General features: G+C 43.4%; 3 protein-coding genes and 1 long non-coding RNA gene across 4 annotated transcripts; 2 read left to right on the forward strand and 2 right to left on the reverse strand.

The window, feature by feature from the left end:
* Window positions 1-1,628: 1,628 nt before the first annotated feature.
* LOC138208413 (Golgi-associated plant pathogenesis-related protein 1) lies at window positions 1,629-4,318 on the forward strand. The gene is made up of 6 exons (XM_069166255.1): window positions 1,629-1,707; window positions 1,885-1,911; window positions 2,138-2,347; window positions 2,545-2,622; window positions 3,322-3,471; window positions 4,172-4,318. The coding sequence occupies exons 2-6, from the start codon at window positions 1,905-1,907 to the stop codon at window positions 4,177-4,179; spliced, it is 453 nt and encodes a 150-aa protein (XP_069022356.1). The 5' UTR covers window positions 1,629-1,707; window positions 1,885-1,904; the 3' UTR covers window positions 4,180-4,318.
* A 6,089-nt stretch (window positions 4,319-10,407) lies between these two features.
* Window positions 10,408-13,378, reverse strand: LOC138208278 (uncharacterized). The gene is made up of 3 exons (XR_011179078.1): window positions 12,859-13,378; window positions 11,543-11,683; window positions 10,408-11,278 (listed from the first exon to the last, which is right to left on the reverse strand). It is a non-coding gene; the product is annotated as an uncharacterized lncRNA (long non-coding RNA).
* A 95-nt stretch (window positions 13,379-13,473) lies between these two features.
* On the forward strand, window positions 13,474-16,258 carry LOC138208276 (tubulin beta-1 chain). The gene is made up of 4 exons (XM_069166042.1): window positions 13,474-13,595; window positions 14,564-14,672; window positions 14,773-14,883; window positions 15,006-16,258. The coding sequence occupies exons 1-4, from the start codon at window positions 13,539-13,541 to the stop codon at window positions 16,064-16,066; spliced, it is 1,338 nt and encodes a 445-aa protein (XP_069022143.1). The 5' UTR covers window positions 13,474-13,538; the 3' UTR covers window positions 16,067-16,258.
* bcl2l16 (BCL2 like 16) lies at window positions 15,005-19,408 on the reverse strand. Its single transcript, XM_069166043.1, has 2 exons — window positions 18,651-19,408; window positions 15,005-16,883 (listed from the first exon to the last, which is right to left on the reverse strand). The coding sequence occupies exons 1-2, from the start codon at window positions 19,131-19,133 to the stop codon at window positions 16,755-16,757; spliced, it is 612 nt and encodes a 203-aa protein (XP_069022144.1). The 5' UTR covers window positions 19,134-19,408; the 3' UTR covers window positions 15,005-16,754.
* Window positions 19,409-19,737: the final 329 nt, after the last annotated feature.

A 19,737-nucleotide genomic window follows, 5' to 3' on the forward strand; every position in this document is an offset into this window, starting at 1 on the left:
ACGATGACATCACTGATGGTTGATGACCTCACTGATGGATGATGACATCACTGATGGTTGATGACGTCACTGATGGTTTGCACTTTGGTAAAAAGTGAGGTGATGAATGAAAACTCAAATTTGGATTATCATTAAATATTCTGCAAACATTCACATCGCTGAGAACAAAACCTGCTGCCTTCAGTGATCCTCTGACTTCTCTACTACCTCCACCAGCAGGTGGCGCATGTCTCTGAATACGAAAAGGCTTCTTCTCTTTGGTCAAGGTGCTATTTGTTACTAATGACTTCTACGAAAGACTAACACACTTGTGTTAACTACATTTTTGTGTTTATTCTGACGCTGCTCTCTTTGATTGCCTCTGTGGCCAAACTACTGCAGAGTTATCTGGAAGCCGCTGCTATTGACCTAAATCAGTTTCTGGCGAATCCTGATTGTTTGTTATGCAAAATCCGTGGAGGTAGTTTGAAATGAATTTAAAGTTACATTAATTAATAATAATAATCTTTATTCATATTGCACTTTTCTATACAAAAGAAAAAACAGTTTTAGAGTTTAGATTTTAGTACAAATTGATTGAGCAACACTCACACAGCTATCATCACCCTCGAGGCTGCAGTCTGAGTTTAAAGCAGAGATTTTCGTCCTTTAATGTCATCTCACAACGAAAGGTCATATGTTCCCAACGGAGGAATCTGCACATCGTACACCTACAACCCTCAGATGATTTCAAACAGGTTCCCACTTTGTTACCTTGCATGTAAATCAGATGTTAAAGCAGCCAATCAAAGATTTCTTAAATCCATTTTTCAGACCTGGAAGCTACGAACACTTTCATATCCAGTCTGTGGTACTAACATGAGAACTAAACGTGAAACACTTATTTAAAAGACCTGAGGATTTCTTTACCTCCAAATACCAGTAATGGAGCTCCTGCAGGTTCTTACCTGACAAGTGTAGCTTGTTGTTGTGACTTGTTGTGACTTGTTGAGAACTTGTGGGCTATTTTTAATTGATGTCTGTCATCAAAACCTGTGATACAAAAAAAAAACCACAATAGGTTTATTGTGATGGAGCTAAAATCACAGTGATGTCGTGAAGAGTGTTGAAGTCACGCTGAAGAGACGAGCTGCTCATCGTGTCATTACATAATCAGGACATTTTTCAGCTTTTGTGTTGAGTGTGTATTCAGGGCGTTGGAGTGAAGTGGTTTACAGTGAGCTAATGAGGTCCATGTACTTTTTAAAGTCCTCTCCATTTGATTCGGGGCCTCGCCTCGTTAAAAAAAACAAAAAAACACAGCAGGATTCAGACTGAAGAAGAGTTTCCTGCAACCTGGAACTCAAAGTCAACATTTCCTTAAATCATTATTAGTTCTTATCTGTCTTACAAAGAAACCGCAAGCAAAGAAATACCAATGAAACGTCCTTCCAGTGATGAGAAACACTTTCATCTTTCACATCTGATCAAACTAGTTCCACAGAAACAAGGTGTGAATTTGATACCTGTACATCCTGCACAACAACAGGCAGCCCAGTGAGACATGCTCAAAAAAAACACCAAAACAAACAAATACAACTGGAGCTGTCTGTCTCCTCCTCCTCTACATGTGGACATGAGGAGGGAGAAATCTCAGCGTATAAATAGACGCTTCACGAGTCGTGTCTTCACCCAACTGTCCTCCTGACCTGAGACTCAGTGAACCAGGTGAGTGCTGCAGATTATTGCAGGTAGAGGAAGAGAAATATCTGGAAATTATTTATTCATCAGCAGTACATTCAATCTGAGCTGATGCTTTTTCAAACTGTTTCTATTCATTTATTGGATTTTTTTGTTGTTGTTGTTGTTTTTATTGTTTTAACTCTAATTCTTTTTCAATTTCAGCCTCCACAACTGCAGAAACAATGACAGGTAAGTTAATTGTTTTCCAACACAGGCCATGATTCATCCCGTCTATAATATAATACCAATAAACTTTATTTGCATGACACTTTTAATACAAGAAATGCAGCTAAAGATAAAATGCATGAGAACAGATGAAATGCAAAACCACAAACCTCTGAACATGCCTCCTCCTCCTCCTCCTCCTCCTCCCCCTCCTCCTCCTCCTCCTTTTCCTTCTCCTCCGTCTCTGCAGATGCAACCTTCCAGCAGGAGTTCCTGGGCACCCACAACGCCTACAGAGCGAAGCACGGCGCGCCGCCGCTGAGCCTGAGCAGAGACCTGTCGGCCGACGCGCAGGTCTGGGCCAACCACCTGCTGGCGAAGAACAACCTGGAGCACAGCGGCACCAACGACGGGGAGAACATCTTCTTCATGTCCAGCTCATCAAACAAGAAACCAACAGGTGGATTAAACCTCAACCTTTCACAAACACATCACTTTTATCATCTATTCAAGTGAGACTGTAACTTTAATGAGAAGAAATATCGCAGATCTTCTCTTAAAACTGAATTACTGAGCAGGAAAATGTACTTTTGCTTGATTCAGGAGGTTTTTTTTGCTGCTTCATTATTATGTTTTTTTCTCTCTTTCACGTTTCAGGAGGTAAAGTTGTGGATTCATGGTACAGCGAGATCAAAGATTACAACTGGAGCAAGCCGGGTTTCAGTGGAGATACAGGTAAAACCCGACAGACCTGCAGAGTTCAACAGGGACTCCAAAAACAAAGGATACGGATCTGAAACGTTTGGGCGAGTAAACAATGAGCTGAAAGGTCAAACCGTGAAAATATAAATCAATAAAGTTATTAATATGTGGCTGTAACATTTATTCTGAAAAAAAAACAGGTGAAATGCAGAATCTAATCTTCAAATTTGAAAGCCGGATATTTTTGAAACAACATTAAAAATGGCAGAAAAATGTATGAATGCAGAATCAAAACTTTAAATCTAAAGCTGAAGGATTTTGCAGAAACAATGCAAAAAGTTTGGGAGTTGAAAACTGAAGGGAAAATTGCTTGAAACAAAAACTGCTAAAATTACAAAATTACAACTGTGAAGCTGAGAGCTGCAAACAAATATAATATTGTTTCTAAACAATGTTAGAAATAGTTTGAATAACACTAAACATGGTTAAAAATGTTGCTTCATGAATTTTGTTTTTTTAAAACAATTGTTAAAAAAGAAATGAAGGCAGGAAGCGTTTTAATCAATCGTCGTTAGACGGTTAAAATCAGCTGATTGTTGATGAAGCCGAAGTCTGAAACATGAAACAACAGAAGATTTTAAATTCACGATTCATTAAAAGGAAAGAAACGGCACCTGTTGATGCTAAAAGAGTTCCTGGTTAAAAGGTCGACGTGGCTTTTTTTCCCTGCAGGTCACTTCACTCAGGTGGTGTGGAAGGGAAGCACCGAACTGGGCGTTGGCATGGCGACCAGGGGCGGAAAGACCTTCGTGGTGGGGCGGTACCGCCCGGCCGGCAACATCCCCAACGAGGGGTACTTTGAGAAAAACGTCCTCCAACCAGGTAAAACATCAGCGCAGGTCGTCGTACGTTTACTGTGGGAGGAACTCACGAGTCAGCAGTCTGAAAAGATGCAGAAAGAACTGGAATATCAAGAGTCAGGTTGTGATTTTATCCGCGTCACGACGAAGTTAAATATTTAAGTGCTGCTTTTAAATACAAGTTTGACTTTACTCTAATATTAGAACCACGTGTGATTTGTAAACAGGGTTTTTCCAACAATTACAAGTCTGAGCTCAAATTAACTGAATCACTTTTTCCTTATTTAGCAGCTTCTGTCTTCAGGCTTGTTTTTGTTTGTTTATTTTCTGTTGCAGCTTTTCAAAATTTCTGGAAACTCGTTACACAGACAAGGTTATGAATAATAACAATAATAATAATAATAATAATAATGTTCAAAATAAGTTACATATTTTAAATTGCTAAACCCCCAAAAACCCTCCATTCAAATGGTTGCAACCAAAATCTTCTACAAACTTGGGAGAGAACAGATAAAGAGCATCCTGAAATAAAGACGTTGTTTGTAATGCTTTTAAAAAAGCAGACAGAGATGTTGAATAGTCGAGTTCAACAGGAAGATTTCGAGGAGCGGTGAGATCACATCGACGATTGAGATTTAAAGTGCACAGTCAGGAAAAAAAACCTTCCGAGTGATAGCTGATCAGTTGGTGTTGGATCTTTTTTTTTGTTGTTGATGAAACAGGAAACTAACCCTCCTCTGGGGACGCCGCAGACTCCACCTACGACACCTCCGGTACGAGGAGAGAGAAAGAAAACCTACACGCTGCTGCATCGTGTTGAATATCCTGAGATTTAAAATAAACATCCAATAAAACACTGTTCCATAAAACTGTCGGGGTTATGTGTACTTTTTAAGAGTTGTAAAGTTATTTACTGTATTTTTTTTTTAGAAAATCAGCTTCAATTCAGGTAAAAAACGGGATTTAATTGATTTAAAAACTAACTTTTAGCTGCTGTGTTCACATGATTCACATGTTTCAGGTATGTTGGACTCATTGAACGGTTGGATTAGTTTGTTCAATAATTATGTGAAGTTATTGCAGTTATTAGTGAAAATGACAACGAAACGTCATCATTTGTTGACGTTTATTAGCTAATCTGTTAAAATAAATGTTTGTTTGTTCACATATGTTGGGAAATATGAACAATTTCCATGTTTTAACCTTTTTAACATGACTACAAAATGCCCAAGTTGTAGTTTTTATTAATAATATTTGGGGATCTAACAGTAGAAATCCAGGACCAGTACTTTGAAGACCTGTAGTTTTTAAAACAGTGTCAGATAATGATCTTTTTAATCTGTGTTTAAATTTATTATCATTATTATTATTATAAATTTAAAAGACTGTCGTGTTGATCAGAAACACTCAAACCAGCCGCCAACATTCCCGTCACACTCCTAAATTCTCCTTATTCACATATTTTAATAACTAAAACTTCTGACTCGAATCTGCAGGAATTTAAATTTGCACTGCTGCCACATGATTGGCTGATCGGATAACCGCGTGAACAAGAAATAAAGATCACACCATTAAGATCAGCCTCCCTTGTGGAAATAATACTCAAATAAGACCACTAGGTGGCAGACTAACACAACACAACACAACACAACACAACAGAACAGAACAGACCTTCCTGCTCTGGTGATGAAACCAGTGACACCAACAATCACACCACAAAGTCAGAGATCACTTCTTTCTTCTTTCTTTTTTTTTTTGTAAACAAAGAGCACAAAACAGGAAGTCAAAATGCAGTGTTTGAAAAGACGCGCGAGGTACAACGTTCACGAAAAGAACCAACGAAGAAGAACTAATGATGCATTTCTACTTTCATCTGTTTGCGTTGTCGTTAATCTCAAGAAATTAAGAAATTTAAACGACATGAACGACGCAAAAGTAAAAAAAATTGAAGTAGCTACAGTTCCTGTAAACTATTTTGGCTTAAAAGGTTACGTGAAGGTGATTTAGATTAATTACATTTACTTTAATAAAACCATGTTATATAATGTATTGTAAAAGGGAAGGGAAATAATGTGCTTATATTTAGAACTTCGCTCGAGTTTCATAGTATAGTTTCACAGTTTTGGCAAATAAAAACTGTGTTTGAGCTGTGAAATGTTTATTGGATGTCTGAATAGTGAGTGAACACAGTGAGACGTAATTCAACCCGTCAGGGTCGCAGGTTCGATCCCGGCAGCGTCTCCTGGGACGTGAGTGCAGGATCATATCTGGGTGTGATCACCACTTAAATCCTAAATATGCAGAAGGGATTGTATGGAGATAGAGCGCCCCCTGGTGGCTGCAGTTTTTTTCCCCAGAAATATGTCTTATGGAGAGGAAACCGGATTGGTTTTGTGCTTCTTCCACAGTTTGTCTTGTTTGTTGCCAACAAATGTGAATTAATTAATTCAGTGACCAACAATCACGCGTCGCTTCTTTACGCTGAGCTTTAGTATCTCAGGATTTTTCGGATGTTCGTGCGTTATTTCCTGCTGCACTGACTCAAGTACATTTCCTGTGTCTGAACTTTCTGTCTCGGGTTTTTAAAAGAAACCACATTTCCCAGAATCCCTCTTGCTTCCCAGATTCCTTCCCCTCCTTTCAGATGGCATCCGAACACAGATGGAAGTCGTCTCTGTCCCAGTGCATGTCCAGTTTAATCAGACCCTCCCCCCTCTGGTGCAGCCAGCTGGGCCCTGCAGCAACGCCCCAACATTATGACACGTGTGTGTGTGTGTGTGTGTGTGTGTGTGTGTGTGTGTGTGTGTGTGTGTGTGTGTGTAACATGATATCCTGTGTTAGCAGGAAGCACTGCGGACTTCCCGTGGACGCCGCTGACCATCACGCTCGTTACGCACCGCCTGCTGGTCACTGTCAGGCCGCATTAGCATCAGATGGACTTCCTGTCTGTACTCTCTGGAGAGCAGCCACACACACACACACACACACACACACACACACACACACACACACACACACAGCACTCTTAAAGACACATCACACACAAAAGAATCAATGGAGGGATGGATTTCTCCTGTTTTTTATGATTTTTATAGCATTTCAAATATGTATTTCTGACTAATTTGGTCTCACTAATGCGAGTCAGGTTTTGGGTTTCTATTTCTGCCGCCTCGCGGGGTCGACAGGTTCGTCATATTTCTACTGTTGTCGATGGGAGGATCTCATCTCTTATTCATGTATTCTGCCCTTCAGAGGCAGACAGGAGGAGTTCAGACAGACAAAAAAAAAAAAGCCTTTTTTTTTTTTTTCTAGGTGTGTCTAGCAGAGAGAAATGTACACCCCAAAACACAAATAATACGAGGGCAGCTTGCTCCAATCTGGATGATCTTTAGTGAATGGAAAAATACTAGATCTACAAATAAAATGTGTTTTTTTTCCAGTTTTCTTTACCAGGTATAAGAAATTAAACCCTATTTTGATTATTTACATCCCATTAATCAACTGTCTAACATGTTTCCAGTGGGGGTTGCTGTGAGGACGTGTTGGGTGGCGGTTACCTCGATCAACATCCAAATGAAAAAGACCTATATGAATATATATGCTGTAAAATGTGCAGTGATTGTACACCAATTGCATCATCACCATTTGCACCATTGTTTCGGTGTGTATATGTTTTTTAGCTGTATATATGTGTTTATGTTTTATCTGACAATTTATGTCTGTTTTTGTGTTTGTACGTTGAGAGAGGAAGTTCAAATCTAATTATTTTATACATGAAAAGCAAGTTGCATGCTTTGATGGATGTACAATGTTTGTCTATAAAATAATATAATCACATAAGAAAAACATACATAAAACAACAGCTGGTTACTGCTCATAAAAAAAGCCAGATTCACACAATAAACGTCCGTTATGAATAAAAAATACAGCCATCACTGGTATTTAATAACAAAAGCCAGCGATCATCTGATAACAAGGGCACTCAAAGTCAGCAACAAACCCAACAGCAGCGAAGGGTTAAATGTCAATTTATGCCTCATAAATCATCCTGAAATGTGCTTTGCAAAAAGATTGTTGCTTACCTTGTTAGCGATGTCTTCATCCTCTCCTCATTGCATTCGGGTGTTGTTAGCATTAGCTTCTTCCGCCCCTCTAGCTCGATAAACATTAGCTTCCTGCTCTCCTCTCGCTTGACAAACGTTAGCTTCCTCCTCTCCTCTCACTTCATAAACGTTAAGCTTCCTCCTCGCCCCTCACTTGATAAACGTTAGCTTCCTTCTCTCGCTTTATAAATGTTAGATTCCTCATCTCCTCTTGCTAGATACACATTAGCTCCATTCTCTCACTTCATAAATGTTAGATTCCTCCTCTCCCTTCGCTCAATAGACATTAGCTTCCTCCTCTCCATTGATAAACGTTAGCTTCCTCCTCTCCCGTCACTCGATAAACGTAAAAAACTAAAACTATAAAACTAGTTATAGCTTGAGCTACTAATTTAGTAGTTTCTATACCTGAGTGCAGTCTTCTAACTAGAGATATTATATTTGTGTGTTTTGGGTAAAACATGACAAAAACAAAGATTCTAGTTTTTAAAATTTTTACCAAATGTGTTTTAGCTTCACAGAGTCGAACTCCTTCATATTTTACCTACATCTCGCTATCAGTGGCCTAAATCTAAACTTATCGAGCCTCATTCATACACATTTGTAAAAAGGTCTATTAACTCTGCTTCTTTTCCAGCTGATCCATTGTATTTCCCAGGTTTTTCCTCACAAAGCCGGGTCAGGGTGTAACGTGCTGTCGGACAAACACCGCTTGTTCTGATACACTTTGATGAGGTCGAGTGTGAGCGGGTCGGTGGTTATGCAGCAGAGACCGGCTGAATGCTGCTGCAGCGAGGAGCCGGTAACCCGATACAAGAGTGAATCAGTGCTTCTCAGCTCTCAGCTGTTCCTGTCCAGCACCTGTCCAACCCTGATCGCCTGATTCCCACAATATGTACATAGCACGCCATTCTCCCAGCTGCTGCATTATTGTTCCTCTGAATGCCTTTCAGAGATTTTCTGGGCCTTAAGGGGGAATATTGGAGTCAATATGTTGTAAGGAAATGAGTCTCAATCTGTTGGCTACTTAACTTCTGACCTGTGTTTTACACACAGACGGGACATAAAAGAGTTCGTAGCTTCAGGTCTGTAAAATGGTTCTGATCCAGAAGTGTCTTCAGCTGCAATACCAGCGAGTGCCACTAGAGGTCGGCTCCAAAAAGCCTCCGGCTCCATAGACTCCCATTCAACTTCTCTCATCAAATCCAAAGTGAATAAAATGTGTCCATCAGTTATCTCGGTGTTGTTAGCTAAAGTCACTCCTTCTTATTAGTTTTCTGGAGGTCCATCTGAAAATAATCCCTCATTCATTAGAAAAGAAGATTCAAGAAGACCTGGTTTTGGGGGCGTGTCTGTTTGATTGACAGGTCTGTGGTGCAGTCAGGTTACAGTTATCGGTGGGCGGGACGCAGTATCATCAGGTTTCCAATCAGATCGGTCAGATCCACCTCTGGCTCCTCCCCCAGCTCGTCCAAATATGGTCACTTCCTACTCCAAACCGCTCCGAACTAGCAAAGATGGTGACGGACAGAAACCAGTTGTGCAGTTCACAAACCAACGATGACATCACTGCTGGAGGAACAATGGTCGTATTTTTTTTTACATAATTGTTTTACATATTACAATTTCCAGTTCTGCTTTCCTTCATCTGCAATACTGTAGAAATTAGGAACAAAGCAACGCATTGATCCAAAATGCTGCAACCTGAGTACTGACAGGAAATAGAAGAAGCATATCAGTGGCTTCACGTGTAATATCATTAAAGCAGTAAAACCTCCATGGGTGTGTCTATGTTCCCGGCAGCATCTGTTTCCTTCCCGTAATATTGATCTGGCTGCTGGAGGCTGAGTGCCGAATGCTGCAGTACATCCTGAGAGATGCTGAGTCATGGCGAGTAGCGGCGGCCCGGCGTGGCTTCATGGAGGCACGCTGTGAGGAAGTGCTCATTAAAAGCATCAAAAGCTGACGAGGTTTTTTTTTTTTTTTTTTTTTTTTTTCATGCATTAAGCTCCAGCTGACCAGAGTCAAGATGTCACCACCAAAAAAAAAAAAAAAAAAAAAAAACACTCAATGCACTTCATCCTCCCAAAGAAAGAGATCAATGAAAAATTGATCTCTTCACAGCACAAAGGCAACAGATGCAGAGGAACAAACACTGACTGAGATCAAAGAGATTCCTCCTCCAACAAGCACACAGTGTACAATTTGATTTCAATGTTTCACGGTGCAGCAGGTTCAGAGCCACAACCTGAAATTTACAATCACTGAGACGATGTGTTCATTTTCTCTGAGCAGAACCACACCCACACAAACAAAGGGGGTTTTCTACCGACCGAACTTTATCTCCCGACCAAGCGGCAACCAGCGGTGACATCACCTGTTGGTTTGTGAACGTTATGAAGCCTACAGTTCGAAAATCGGCTGGCACCATCTTGCTTCAGCAGGAAGTGACCATATTTGGACGAGCTGCGGGAGGAACCAATGGTGGATCTGATTGATCTGATTGGAAACCTGACGATACTACGTCCCGCCCACCGATAGCTGTAACCTGACTGCACCACAGGCCTGTCAATCAAACAGACACGCCCCCAAAAACAGGTCTTCTTGAATCTTCTTTTCTAATGAATGAGGGATTATTTTCAGATGGACCTCCAGAAAACTAATAAGAAGGAGTGACTTTAGCTAACAACACCGAGATAACTGATGGACACATTTTATTCACTTTGGATTTGATGAGAGAAGTTGAATGGGAGTCTATGGAGCCAGAGGCTTTTTGGAGCAGACCTCTAGTGGCACTCGCTGGTATCGCAGCTGAAGACACTTTCACATCAGCCTCATTTTTCAGACCTGGAAGCTAAGAACACTTTTACATGCAGTCTGTGTTTGCGTAAACTTTTACTCTAAAGCGAACTGTGAGTCTGCGGTGACACTATCAGCTCTGAGGCTGCACTTTGAGCTAATTGCTAACATCAACGCCTTCACCTTCGGACTTTCAGTTTTACTTTTAGCCGGCTCCGTCCCAACCTGTTAGGAGCTCTGGGGAGCTTTCTCTGAAGCACTTTTTACACTTTTAGGCGTCACGTTAAAACCCCATTATGTAATCTTTGGAAATGGGATCTTCTATTTTTACATTTCCTTCCTGATCTAATCTGGCAGAAGTCTTGGCCATCTTTTTCTTGCACTTTTATACACATATGACGGCATGTACTTGCCGGGATCTTGTGAATATTTATATCCAGACCTTTGGATACGTATTGCATTGTGGACAAGTACTAGATGTTAGGAGCTGGGAGGGAATTTCAGGGTTTAAAAGTCCAATTTTATAATCTAAAAAGCCATAAAGAGGTCTTTGCAGGGATGTCTTGATACTTGTTGAGATGTGTTTTGGAGTGAAATATGTGTCTGAATGGGGCACATCTTAATACTGTTGTGACATGTGCTTTTCTTTATGCAAATGACAAAAAAAAACTGTCTTGATTGATTGATTTTTTTTTTTTAAAAAAACATTAAAATTCTGGATTTACAGTTGGTGTAGTTTTGGCCACTGAAAGGCAAAAAAAAAAAAATCCTCAAAACATTCAAGTGATATTTTAGACAATAACTTTGTGGGAAGCAGTTTGAGGGACCAGGTGCATCAAAAAAGGATTTTCCCGACATGGAGGAACTTGACTGGGCTGGCACCAAGCCCGGTCCTCCAACACCCCCCTCGAACTCCTCTGGGATGAACTGGAACAGCAAGAACAGTACGTGAAGCGTTTTAATTCTCACGGCGGAGCCAATAAAACATCTATTCAAATAATGTGTAGACCATAGATGAACTCATAAACCAGAAATCCAGTGGACAAATTAATTAAAAATTTATGCCAGATTTACCAAGAATGGTCCAAACCGAAGCTGAGAGAAAGAGTATTTGTAAGCGATGTTATGAGGACACATAAAACACTCATCAATGCAGGATATTTAATGCGTTTCACACTTCTCGTAGCTCACTTGGTTTAGAGGAAGACTGTCGTCTCTTCGGCATCCCAGGAGCTCAGTGATCTCTGCGGTGTGAAGGTCGTGAACTCTGGTCGGCCACGCCCACTTCATCTACCCTGCTGTCGAATAGCTGATGCAGGGGATTTTGACTTCCTGTATGCAGGAAAACATACAAGGTGTCAAGAGCTGAATATCGTTGTGAACAACAATTCTAGTGAAAACAACAAGGCTGTGTCCTGACTCATCCTCCTCCTCATCATCATCCTCCTCCTCAGGGACTCAGCTCTGTCATGGAGAACACAGGGAAGGCCTTTGTGTGTCACATGACAATATACAGAGTAGAGACTATATGACCTACATACTATACACGACAAGCATGGCAGTACTGGCGTGCCTTTAAAAAGAAAAAAACCACACCCAGTCCCCCCCCCCCACACACACACACACACACACACTCTGGCTGAGCGAACATTAATTCATAACAGTGGCATTTAAGATTTAATGAGACGCCACCGGTCCGCACAAGAACTCCAATCTGAATAAAAATGCACGGTATGCATGTTTACTGTGCAAAAAAAAAAAGGCTCATATAAAGCCCTGCACAGAAGTCCGCAACGCCCAGTGGGGAGGTGGGGTGGGGAGCTGAATCGTCATGGCGACAGGCACCTGGGAGTGATGTTTCTCCCCTCCCCGCCCCCCTCCTCCTCCCCTCCTCCCCTCCACACACACACTTTCAGTCCTTACAGAAAAGAGCCGCGGCAACTGTACGACGCAGGAGGAGCGCCGGCATTCAGATTAACTATTAATAAGCCCATCTGCCCTCATTCATTCCACAACCCAGTACAGTACACACACATGGCAGCGTGTGTGTGTGTGTGTGTGTGTGTGTGTGTGTAAGTGGACCATTTTTTTAATGGTCACATCTTAACAACTGAGGCTGAATTCTGATCTTTCTTATTCATCTTTTATTATCAGAATGGATCAATAACATGGTTAAAAAGCCTTTTGGTGCAGTGAGCATGCTGCTTGTTATAGCGGTGCAGAGTCTTTATCCATCACGCAGGATTAATACCACTATACAGCTATAGGGACCTGCAGGGACCTTTTTTTTTTTTTTTTTTGCTTGACTGCCTCCCTTCTAATTCACTACAGCCACACCTAAAATTTTAATAATCCACAATATACAAGCTGTTTTTCTTTTCCTAACTCCACACTCGCCTTCATTCATTACCACAGTGTCTGCAAAACAAACAAAAAAAACACACCGTCATGAGCCAATAAAGGCCCCAAGAATTGAGCATTTCAAGCCCTGGACACCAGCTCATTACCTCATCCTGCACCACAGAGGCAGCTCGTCTGGGAAATGAGCAGCTGTTTGCTGCCCAGCTGTTCTGAAAATCGACACACTTCACTTGTAACCAAAAAAAGAAACATAGTAACAAAATATCTGTTTCGTGGCCGGAGTCGTTTCCGCCAGTGAGACTTCAGCTGAACGGACCATTGTGTTTTGTTTGTCAGCCACGTGGACTGTGGAGAGGAAAAAAAGAAGAAGACGAAGCAGACAACGAAAATCAGTTCTATAATGGAGGAAAACGGAATCATTTCCCCTTGTAGTTGTTAAAATAAGACGTCTCGCTGTCTTTAACGGGTGCTGCGGGGAGTCTGTGAAACGCGAGGTAACAAAAAAAAAAATCTGTCGTCACAGTCGCATTTCAACTCCGCCATCACGAAGGACCAGAGGAACAGGCCAACGTCTACAGATTAGACGTCAGTCACACGTTTGAGATGAAGGTGATTGGCAGGAGGATTGGGCCAATAGCGGACGAGCAAGCGAGCATTTGATTGGTCGAGATTTGCGCCCGTAAAGGACATCAGCCAATAGGCACCAGAGCTGAGGAGTGAAGGGCGGATCCTGCTGCGGTATAAAGACGCGAGTTGGGCAGCCGGGCACGCACTTCAAGAAAGCCCGAGTTGTGTGTTTGAACGGTAAATTCGACCTCCAGCAAATATGAGGGAAATCGTGCATCTCCAGGCCGGCCAGTGCGGAAACCAGATCGGTGCCAAGGTTAGTGGAATTACATTTGATCTTTCTGAATGTTAAATCTGGTGTTAAATTGCGTTTCCCGTGTGGAGGAACCTCGAGTTCTTTGCTCCAGCAGCCGGTGCTTTGTGTGGAAACCACACCCTGATACTTTCAACGTGTCCTCAGATTATTAAAAACTCCGCGCCGTCGTTATCTAAAGAAGAATTACAGCTCGTGACGTCATTTGTAACCATACAGCGTCGACGGAACGTGCGATTTAAAACGATTATGTCACTTTTTTTTTTTTTTTTTTTTTTTTTTTTTTTTTGTGACGTGTTGGCACAATTTGTATCTACCAACGTAATTAACACAAAATTTTAGAAAATGTATTTTTATCAATCGATCAGTATTGGTCGTAATGGTTCCTCAATGGGAACTATTAAAGGAGGGATTTACATAGATAAAAGTTAACCATCGCCATTGTTCTTTGAGCTAATGAAATACTGCAATGCGAAAAAAAGGAAGTAACCCCACAGTTTGTCAATAATAATAAAAAAAAAACGCCAAACGGATTTAATCATGTATCTTTTTAATCTGTTGTCTATATAAAGTACTGGGTCTCAAGATAAATGCAATTATAATTTAATAACGGTTCCCGGCTTTTTTTTTTTTATTTTTTAGGCCTTCCGCTTTGAGCGCCGCACGGCTTCGTCCCGGCGGTTAGTGACGTAGCAAGGAATTTTCGAATTCATAAGCGTGGCAGCCAATAGGGGGGCAGGCCGCGCGCGCGCGCCGACGGCACCACGGCGGGAAATTAAGCCGACTTTTAAACCAATGGTCTCATTTTAAACGTTAATACACATTAATTAACAAACGATGAACTAATATACAGAAAGTACGTTGTTGTTGTTGTTATTATAGGCGTTGTAGATACATTTTTTTCGCCCACATTTTTTATTATCCCAAACGTTAATAATAAAGGTTGCCATGGTTTCGTCTTTTATTTCCAGTTTTGGGAGGTGATCAGTGACGAGCATGGCATCGACCCAACCGGTACTTACCACGGTGACAGCGACCTGCAGCTGGACAGGATCAACGTCTACTACAACGAAGCCTCGGGTACGTGACGCTGCACTGATTTGTTGTTGCACACCCAGATCTCACCGCCATCATTACCTCAATATTTATTTATTAATTTTTTTTTTTTTTTTTTAATTAGGTGGTAAATATGTGCCCCGTGCTGTGCTGGTGGATCTGGAGCCAGGCACCATGGACTCTGTGAGGTCCGGACCTTTCGGCCAGGTCTTCAGGCCAGACAACTTTGTTTTCGGTAAGTTTTTATTATTATTATTATTATTATTGTTATTATTATTTTGTGTGCCGACTACTTTTTAATTTTCTCATGATACAACTGGAGTGCCGTGAAGGTTAATCTGGGTTGTTGTTTTACAGGCCAGAGCGGTGCTGGTAACAACTGGGCCAAGGGTCACTACACAGAAGGAGCAGAGCTGGTGGACTCCGTCCTGGATGTGGTGAGGAAGGAGGCGGAGAGCTGCGACTGCCTGCAGGGCTTCCAGCTCACACATTCCCTCGGCGGCGGCACCGGCTCCGGCATGGGCACCCTGCTCATCAGCAAGATCCGCGAAGAGTACCCCGACCGCATCATGAACACCTTCAGCGTGGTGCCTTCGCCCAAAGTATCAGACACAGTCGTCGAGCCCTACAACGCCACGCTATCGGTCCACCAGCTGGTAGAAAACACAGACGAGACCTACTGCATCGACAACGAGGCCCTCTACGACATCTGCTTCCGCACCCTCAAACTCACCACGCCCTCGTACGGCGACCTCAACCACTTGGTCTCCGCCACCATGAGCGGCGTCACCACCTGCCTCAGGTTCCCCGGACAGCTCAACGCCGATCTGAGGAAGCTGGCCGTCAACATGGTGCCCTTCCCCCGTCTGCACTTCTTCATGCCCGGCTTCGCTCCCCTCACCAGCCGGGGCAGCCAGCAGTACCGGTCCCTCACCGTGCCCGAGCTCACCCAGCAGATGTTCGACGCCAAGAACATGATGGCCGCCTGCGACCCGCGCCACGGCCGCTACCTGACCGTGGCGGCCATCTTCCGCGGCCGCATGTCCATGAAGGAGGTGGACGAGCAGATGCTGAACGTGCAGAACAAGAACAGCAGCTACTTCGTGGAGTGGATCCCCAACAACGTGAAGACCGCCGTCTGTGACATTCCTCCCCGAGGCCTCAAGATGGCCGCCACCTTCATCGGCAACAGCACGGCCATCCAGGAGCTGTTCAAGCGCATCTCCGAGCAGTTCACGGCCATGTTCAGGCGCAAGGCCTTCCTCCACTGGTACACCGGCGAGGGCATGGACGAGATGGAGTTCACCGAGGCCGAGAGCAACATGAACGACCTGGTGTCCGAGTACCAGCAGTACCAGGACGCCACCGCCGAGGAGGAGGGCGAGTTCGAGGAGGAGGGCGACGAGGACCTCGCCTAAACTCTCCGTTTATTCACGCAACCTTCTGGTGTTCAGGCAGATGAGAAAGATGACGATGACCTGAGCTAGTTTCTCTGTTCATACACAGCTCTGATGTTCAGTTTTTTTTTCACTGGTGTACTTCTACGTCTTTTTTTTTTTTTTTTCTGTTCTGTATTTGTGTTCCAAATAAAAGTTCTGACACTTACTGAAGTCTGAAGTCCTGGTTTTAATTATTTAATGTCTGTAATAATGATGGAATTAAAATGGAAGTAAAGAACTGAGTGAACACTGTACATAAAGTGTATCTGCAAAGTAATTAAACTACATTCTGTTGAAACTGCAGTAAAACTACGATCTTCAACCGATGCTTTCTTGTGCAGAATTAAAGTTCAGATTGTGTTTTCGGTCTGATGTATTCAACGACGCAGTCAAAAGATTAAAAAGCACTTTGGTGAAGTATGAACGGGGAACATTTCGATCTCGCTGTAATCCTTCCTGATCGCACAGCTCAGCAGATTAATTCCTAAAACCAGATCAAAGTCCAAACAGCCCGGTTTACATCCCAGCATGTGACCGTCGGAGAGGCTTTTAAAAAAAACAACTAAACCGCATCACGAGTTTGAACATCTGATAAAACTGGAAAAACGTATGCAGACGCCAGTTCATGCTGTAGTTCCTGTCTGCGGCCACCAGGGGGCGGCGTCGGCTAAACCATCCTCTTCCACAGGCAGTAGGCGGTGATGCTGAGGGCCAGAACCAGCAGCGTCCAGTAGCACACCTCCTTCAGCTGGACCTCCAGGTCCTGCTTCTCCCCGAAGCGAGACACGAAACCGGTCTGCCGGGGACAGACAGGGTCCACGTCAGATGATGCGTTCAAGTGCAAGTTCGAGTGTTATTAATGTCTGAAAAGGTAGAAATGATGCGTCGTGTGTCGAAGTGTGACGTCATAGTGAAGCTAAATGTTGTTCCTGAGGCGACCGGACTCGATGCAGTTTGACAAATGGAAACTAAACGTCATCAAATTTTATGATATGGCTCAAAAAAAAAAAAAAAGACCAAATCTCCTGACTTTCCTTTCCAAGTCTAGACTACACTAGAAATTCCGTGACCAGTGGGATCCCTCAAATGATTTTATATAATGGTTAAATTAGTGAAATATTAGGAGTCATATTTGATCAAAACAGTGAAAGATTCCAAATTAAAGCAGCTCATGATCAAAATATACAGGAAGGAGGATCATTTGTAAATTATATGTTAATTAAGGTGTTTCATTTACTTTAAATTGAGGCAGAAGGGCCCGAGATGCGTTCACTTTACATCCCAAGCTCCTCCCCCCAAACCCTGAATCCTACATTTCCCATGATGCACCATGATAGCATGTTTCACCAGAGTCTGCCAAAAAAAAAAGCCCCCCCCCCCCCCTCCCTCTCCCCTCCGGCCCCCCTCCATTCTTTAAACTTTTGACTTTCACAGTCTGCACCAACCGTGTGTGTGTGTGTGTGTGTGTGTGTGTGTATGTGTGTGTGTGTGTGTGTGTGTGTGTGTGTGTGTGTGTGTGTGTGATTTGTCCAAAAATAATTGGTTGCAGCGGGCGGAGAGGTCGGCTCTCTAACTAATCACAGGGAGAAACTGCACCAGACCTTGAAGGTCTGCTGTGGAGGTGCATCATGGGAAATGTAGGATCCAAGGTTGTGGCTGCTCGGGAGATAAAAGTCAACGGATCTGCGTCAGTTAAAAGTGAATAAAAACACATTAATTAGCAGATAGAACCATCATATTTTGTGCATATATTCTTTAAAGGATCTACTACTGATTTGATTTGAGAATTACACTGCAGATTTATTTCACTCATAAAAGGTGTAAATTTGTCAACAGTTAGTATAAATCCTGATATTTCACTAAATAAATAAAAAAGGGCATACAATTTCAAGCTTCCCACAGATTCATTGAATTTCTGGAATCTCATGGAATTAAATAAAATTATGGTAAAATATTATATTAAATTAATAAATTAATTATATTGAATTAAAAAGTCTCTTCCAGACATTAAAGTCAGGGGATTTGATCATTCTTTTGGGGCAGCGTCATCAAATATCACAGAATTTAGATTAAATTTGATTTAACTGTATTGTTCTATCTGGTGTCACTGAACTTGTTTACCGACTGGTTTTTGTAAAGAAAATCAACGTTTCAAGCGCTTCGGCTCAAAAACGACGACTTTAAAAAAAAAAAAAAAGCCAAAATGTTAAAGTTTGTAAAAACTATTGTTGACGTATTAGAATGTGGGAGAGGGAGCCCTTCGTTACCATGGCAACAGGAAGAAGATGCTGAGGACGTTCAGTCACTTTGGTCCATTTGAGGTCATAGGTCATTAAATTCAACTGTTAGTCAGTGAAAGTCAGAAAATGTGACATTTGACTTGTGGAAACCCTGAAATCAGCGCGTCTAAATGATTTGAGTGAAGTGTTTCTTTTCACCGTGTTCATCCCGATAGAGCAGCTCTGGAGAGGTTTGTTTGTTTGTTGCACTATCAGATGTTTTTGTGGTTTAAAGCCCGTTGACTGAAGGAGACTCGTCGGTCTGCGTGGACGTGAACACTCACCCATCCTCCCTTGTCTCGTATCTCCGGGCAGATGACCCTCTCCACGTAGGCGCCCACGCGCTCCTTCAGCTGGGGCAGCACCGCCGCCATGCCCCTCTCGTGGCAGTGCAGCGCCATCTGGCCCGCCAGCACGTACACCGACAGCACGGCGCTCCAGGCCAGGTCCCGGCGCCGGCCGGCGGGCGTCGGCGGGAAGAAGTGCTCGTCCAGGATGCCCAAGAGCGTCGGGCACGCCGTGCTCTCCGTCACGTCCTGGAAGATGCGCGGCCAGCGCCGGAAGAAGATGGGGAAGCGGGCGAGGAGCTCGTCCCCGGCGTGGCGCAGGGCCGCGGCGCCGGCGGTGGGGGCCCGACCCACGGGCCCGTCGGCGCCGCCGCCGGTCACGTAGTCGATGTAGTCGTGGGCCATCAGGAAGGCTTCCCTCACCAGCGGGTCGGGGCTGCTCAGGCCCAGTCCGGCCTCCGGCACCTCCGACTGACACATGATCGCCTCCGACCGACGCTCCACTAATCACTGCGCCGCATTCTCATCGGGACACGCAGACGGAAAAGGCGTCCGGGACCGAACGGCACGGCCCGGCTCATCCTCGGTCCGGTCGGCCCGGCACGGAGCCGCAGGGGGGCTGTCGGTGAGAGAAGCTAGAAAATCAGGAAATAAAAAAAACAACTCACCTCCTCTTCAGTAGGAAACACACTCAGTGGTTGTAATGGCAGCAAGGAATGAAGGAAGGAGTGTGTGTGTGTGTGTGTGTGTGTGTGTGTGTGTGTGTGTGTGTGTGTGTGTGTGTGTGAGAGAGTGTGTGTGTTGCAGTTAGACTGGGTCACCCAGTCCCGTCTGCAGGCTAAATTTAGAGCCTCTGTTGGAAACTGACACCGATCTCCAACCTCAACCTGACACACGTCGCCGTTCCAGCTCGAGCAGCTGAATACAGAGCGGGGGAGGGGGGGGTTCACAGCAGGAGGGCCGAGCTGCTGACGGGACCCCCGGGGACCCCAAGTTGGAAACTTTTTCAATATTCAAAAAGCTTCCAACTTGATTTAAGTTGTTTTTTCTGACACATTACGCCGACTGGATGTTTGTACAACCT

This window comes from Embiotoca jacksoni, unplaced genomic scaffold (assembly GCF_022577435.1).
Source record: "Embiotoca jacksoni isolate LCO1_2020_lvr unplaced genomic scaffold, fEmbJac1.0.p SCAF_37, whole genome shotgun sequence".
Taxonomy (NCBI): Eukaryota; Metazoa; Chordata; class Actinopteri; family Embiotocidae; genus Embiotoca; species Embiotoca jacksoni.

Bases quoted from the DNA above. Each gene is read 5' to 3' on its own strand.
- LOC138208413 (XM_069166255.1), top strand. The intron at 2,348-2,544 runs GTGGATTAAACC...TTCACGTTTCAG, and splicing joins ATCAAACAAGAAACCAACAG to GAGGTAAAGTTGTGGATTCA. The intron at 2,623-3,321 runs GTAAAACCCGAC...TTTTCCCTGCAG, and splicing joins GGGTTTCAGTGGAGATACAG to GTCACTTCACTCAGGTGGTG.
- LOC138208276 (XM_069166042.1), top strand. From the start codon at position 13,539: ATGAGGGAAATCGTGCATCTCCAGGCCGGCCAGTGCGGAAACCAGATC. The intron at 14,673-14,772 runs GTACGTGACGCT...TTTTTTAATTAG, and splicing joins CTACTACAACGAAGCCTCGG to GTGGTAAATATGTGCCCCGT. The intron at 14,884-15,005 runs GTAAGTTTTTAT...GTTGTTTTACAG, and splicing joins GCCAGACAACTTTGTTTTCG to GCCAGAGCGGTGCTGGTAAC.
- bcl2l16 (XM_069166043.1), bottom strand. From the start codon at position 19,133: ATGTGTCAGTCGGAGGTGCCGGAGGCCGGACTGGGCCTGAGCAGCCCC. The intron at 16,884-18,650 runs GTGAGTGTTCAC...TGTCCCCGGCAG, and splicing joins TACGAGACAAGGGAGGATGG to ACCGGTTTCGTGTCTCGCTT.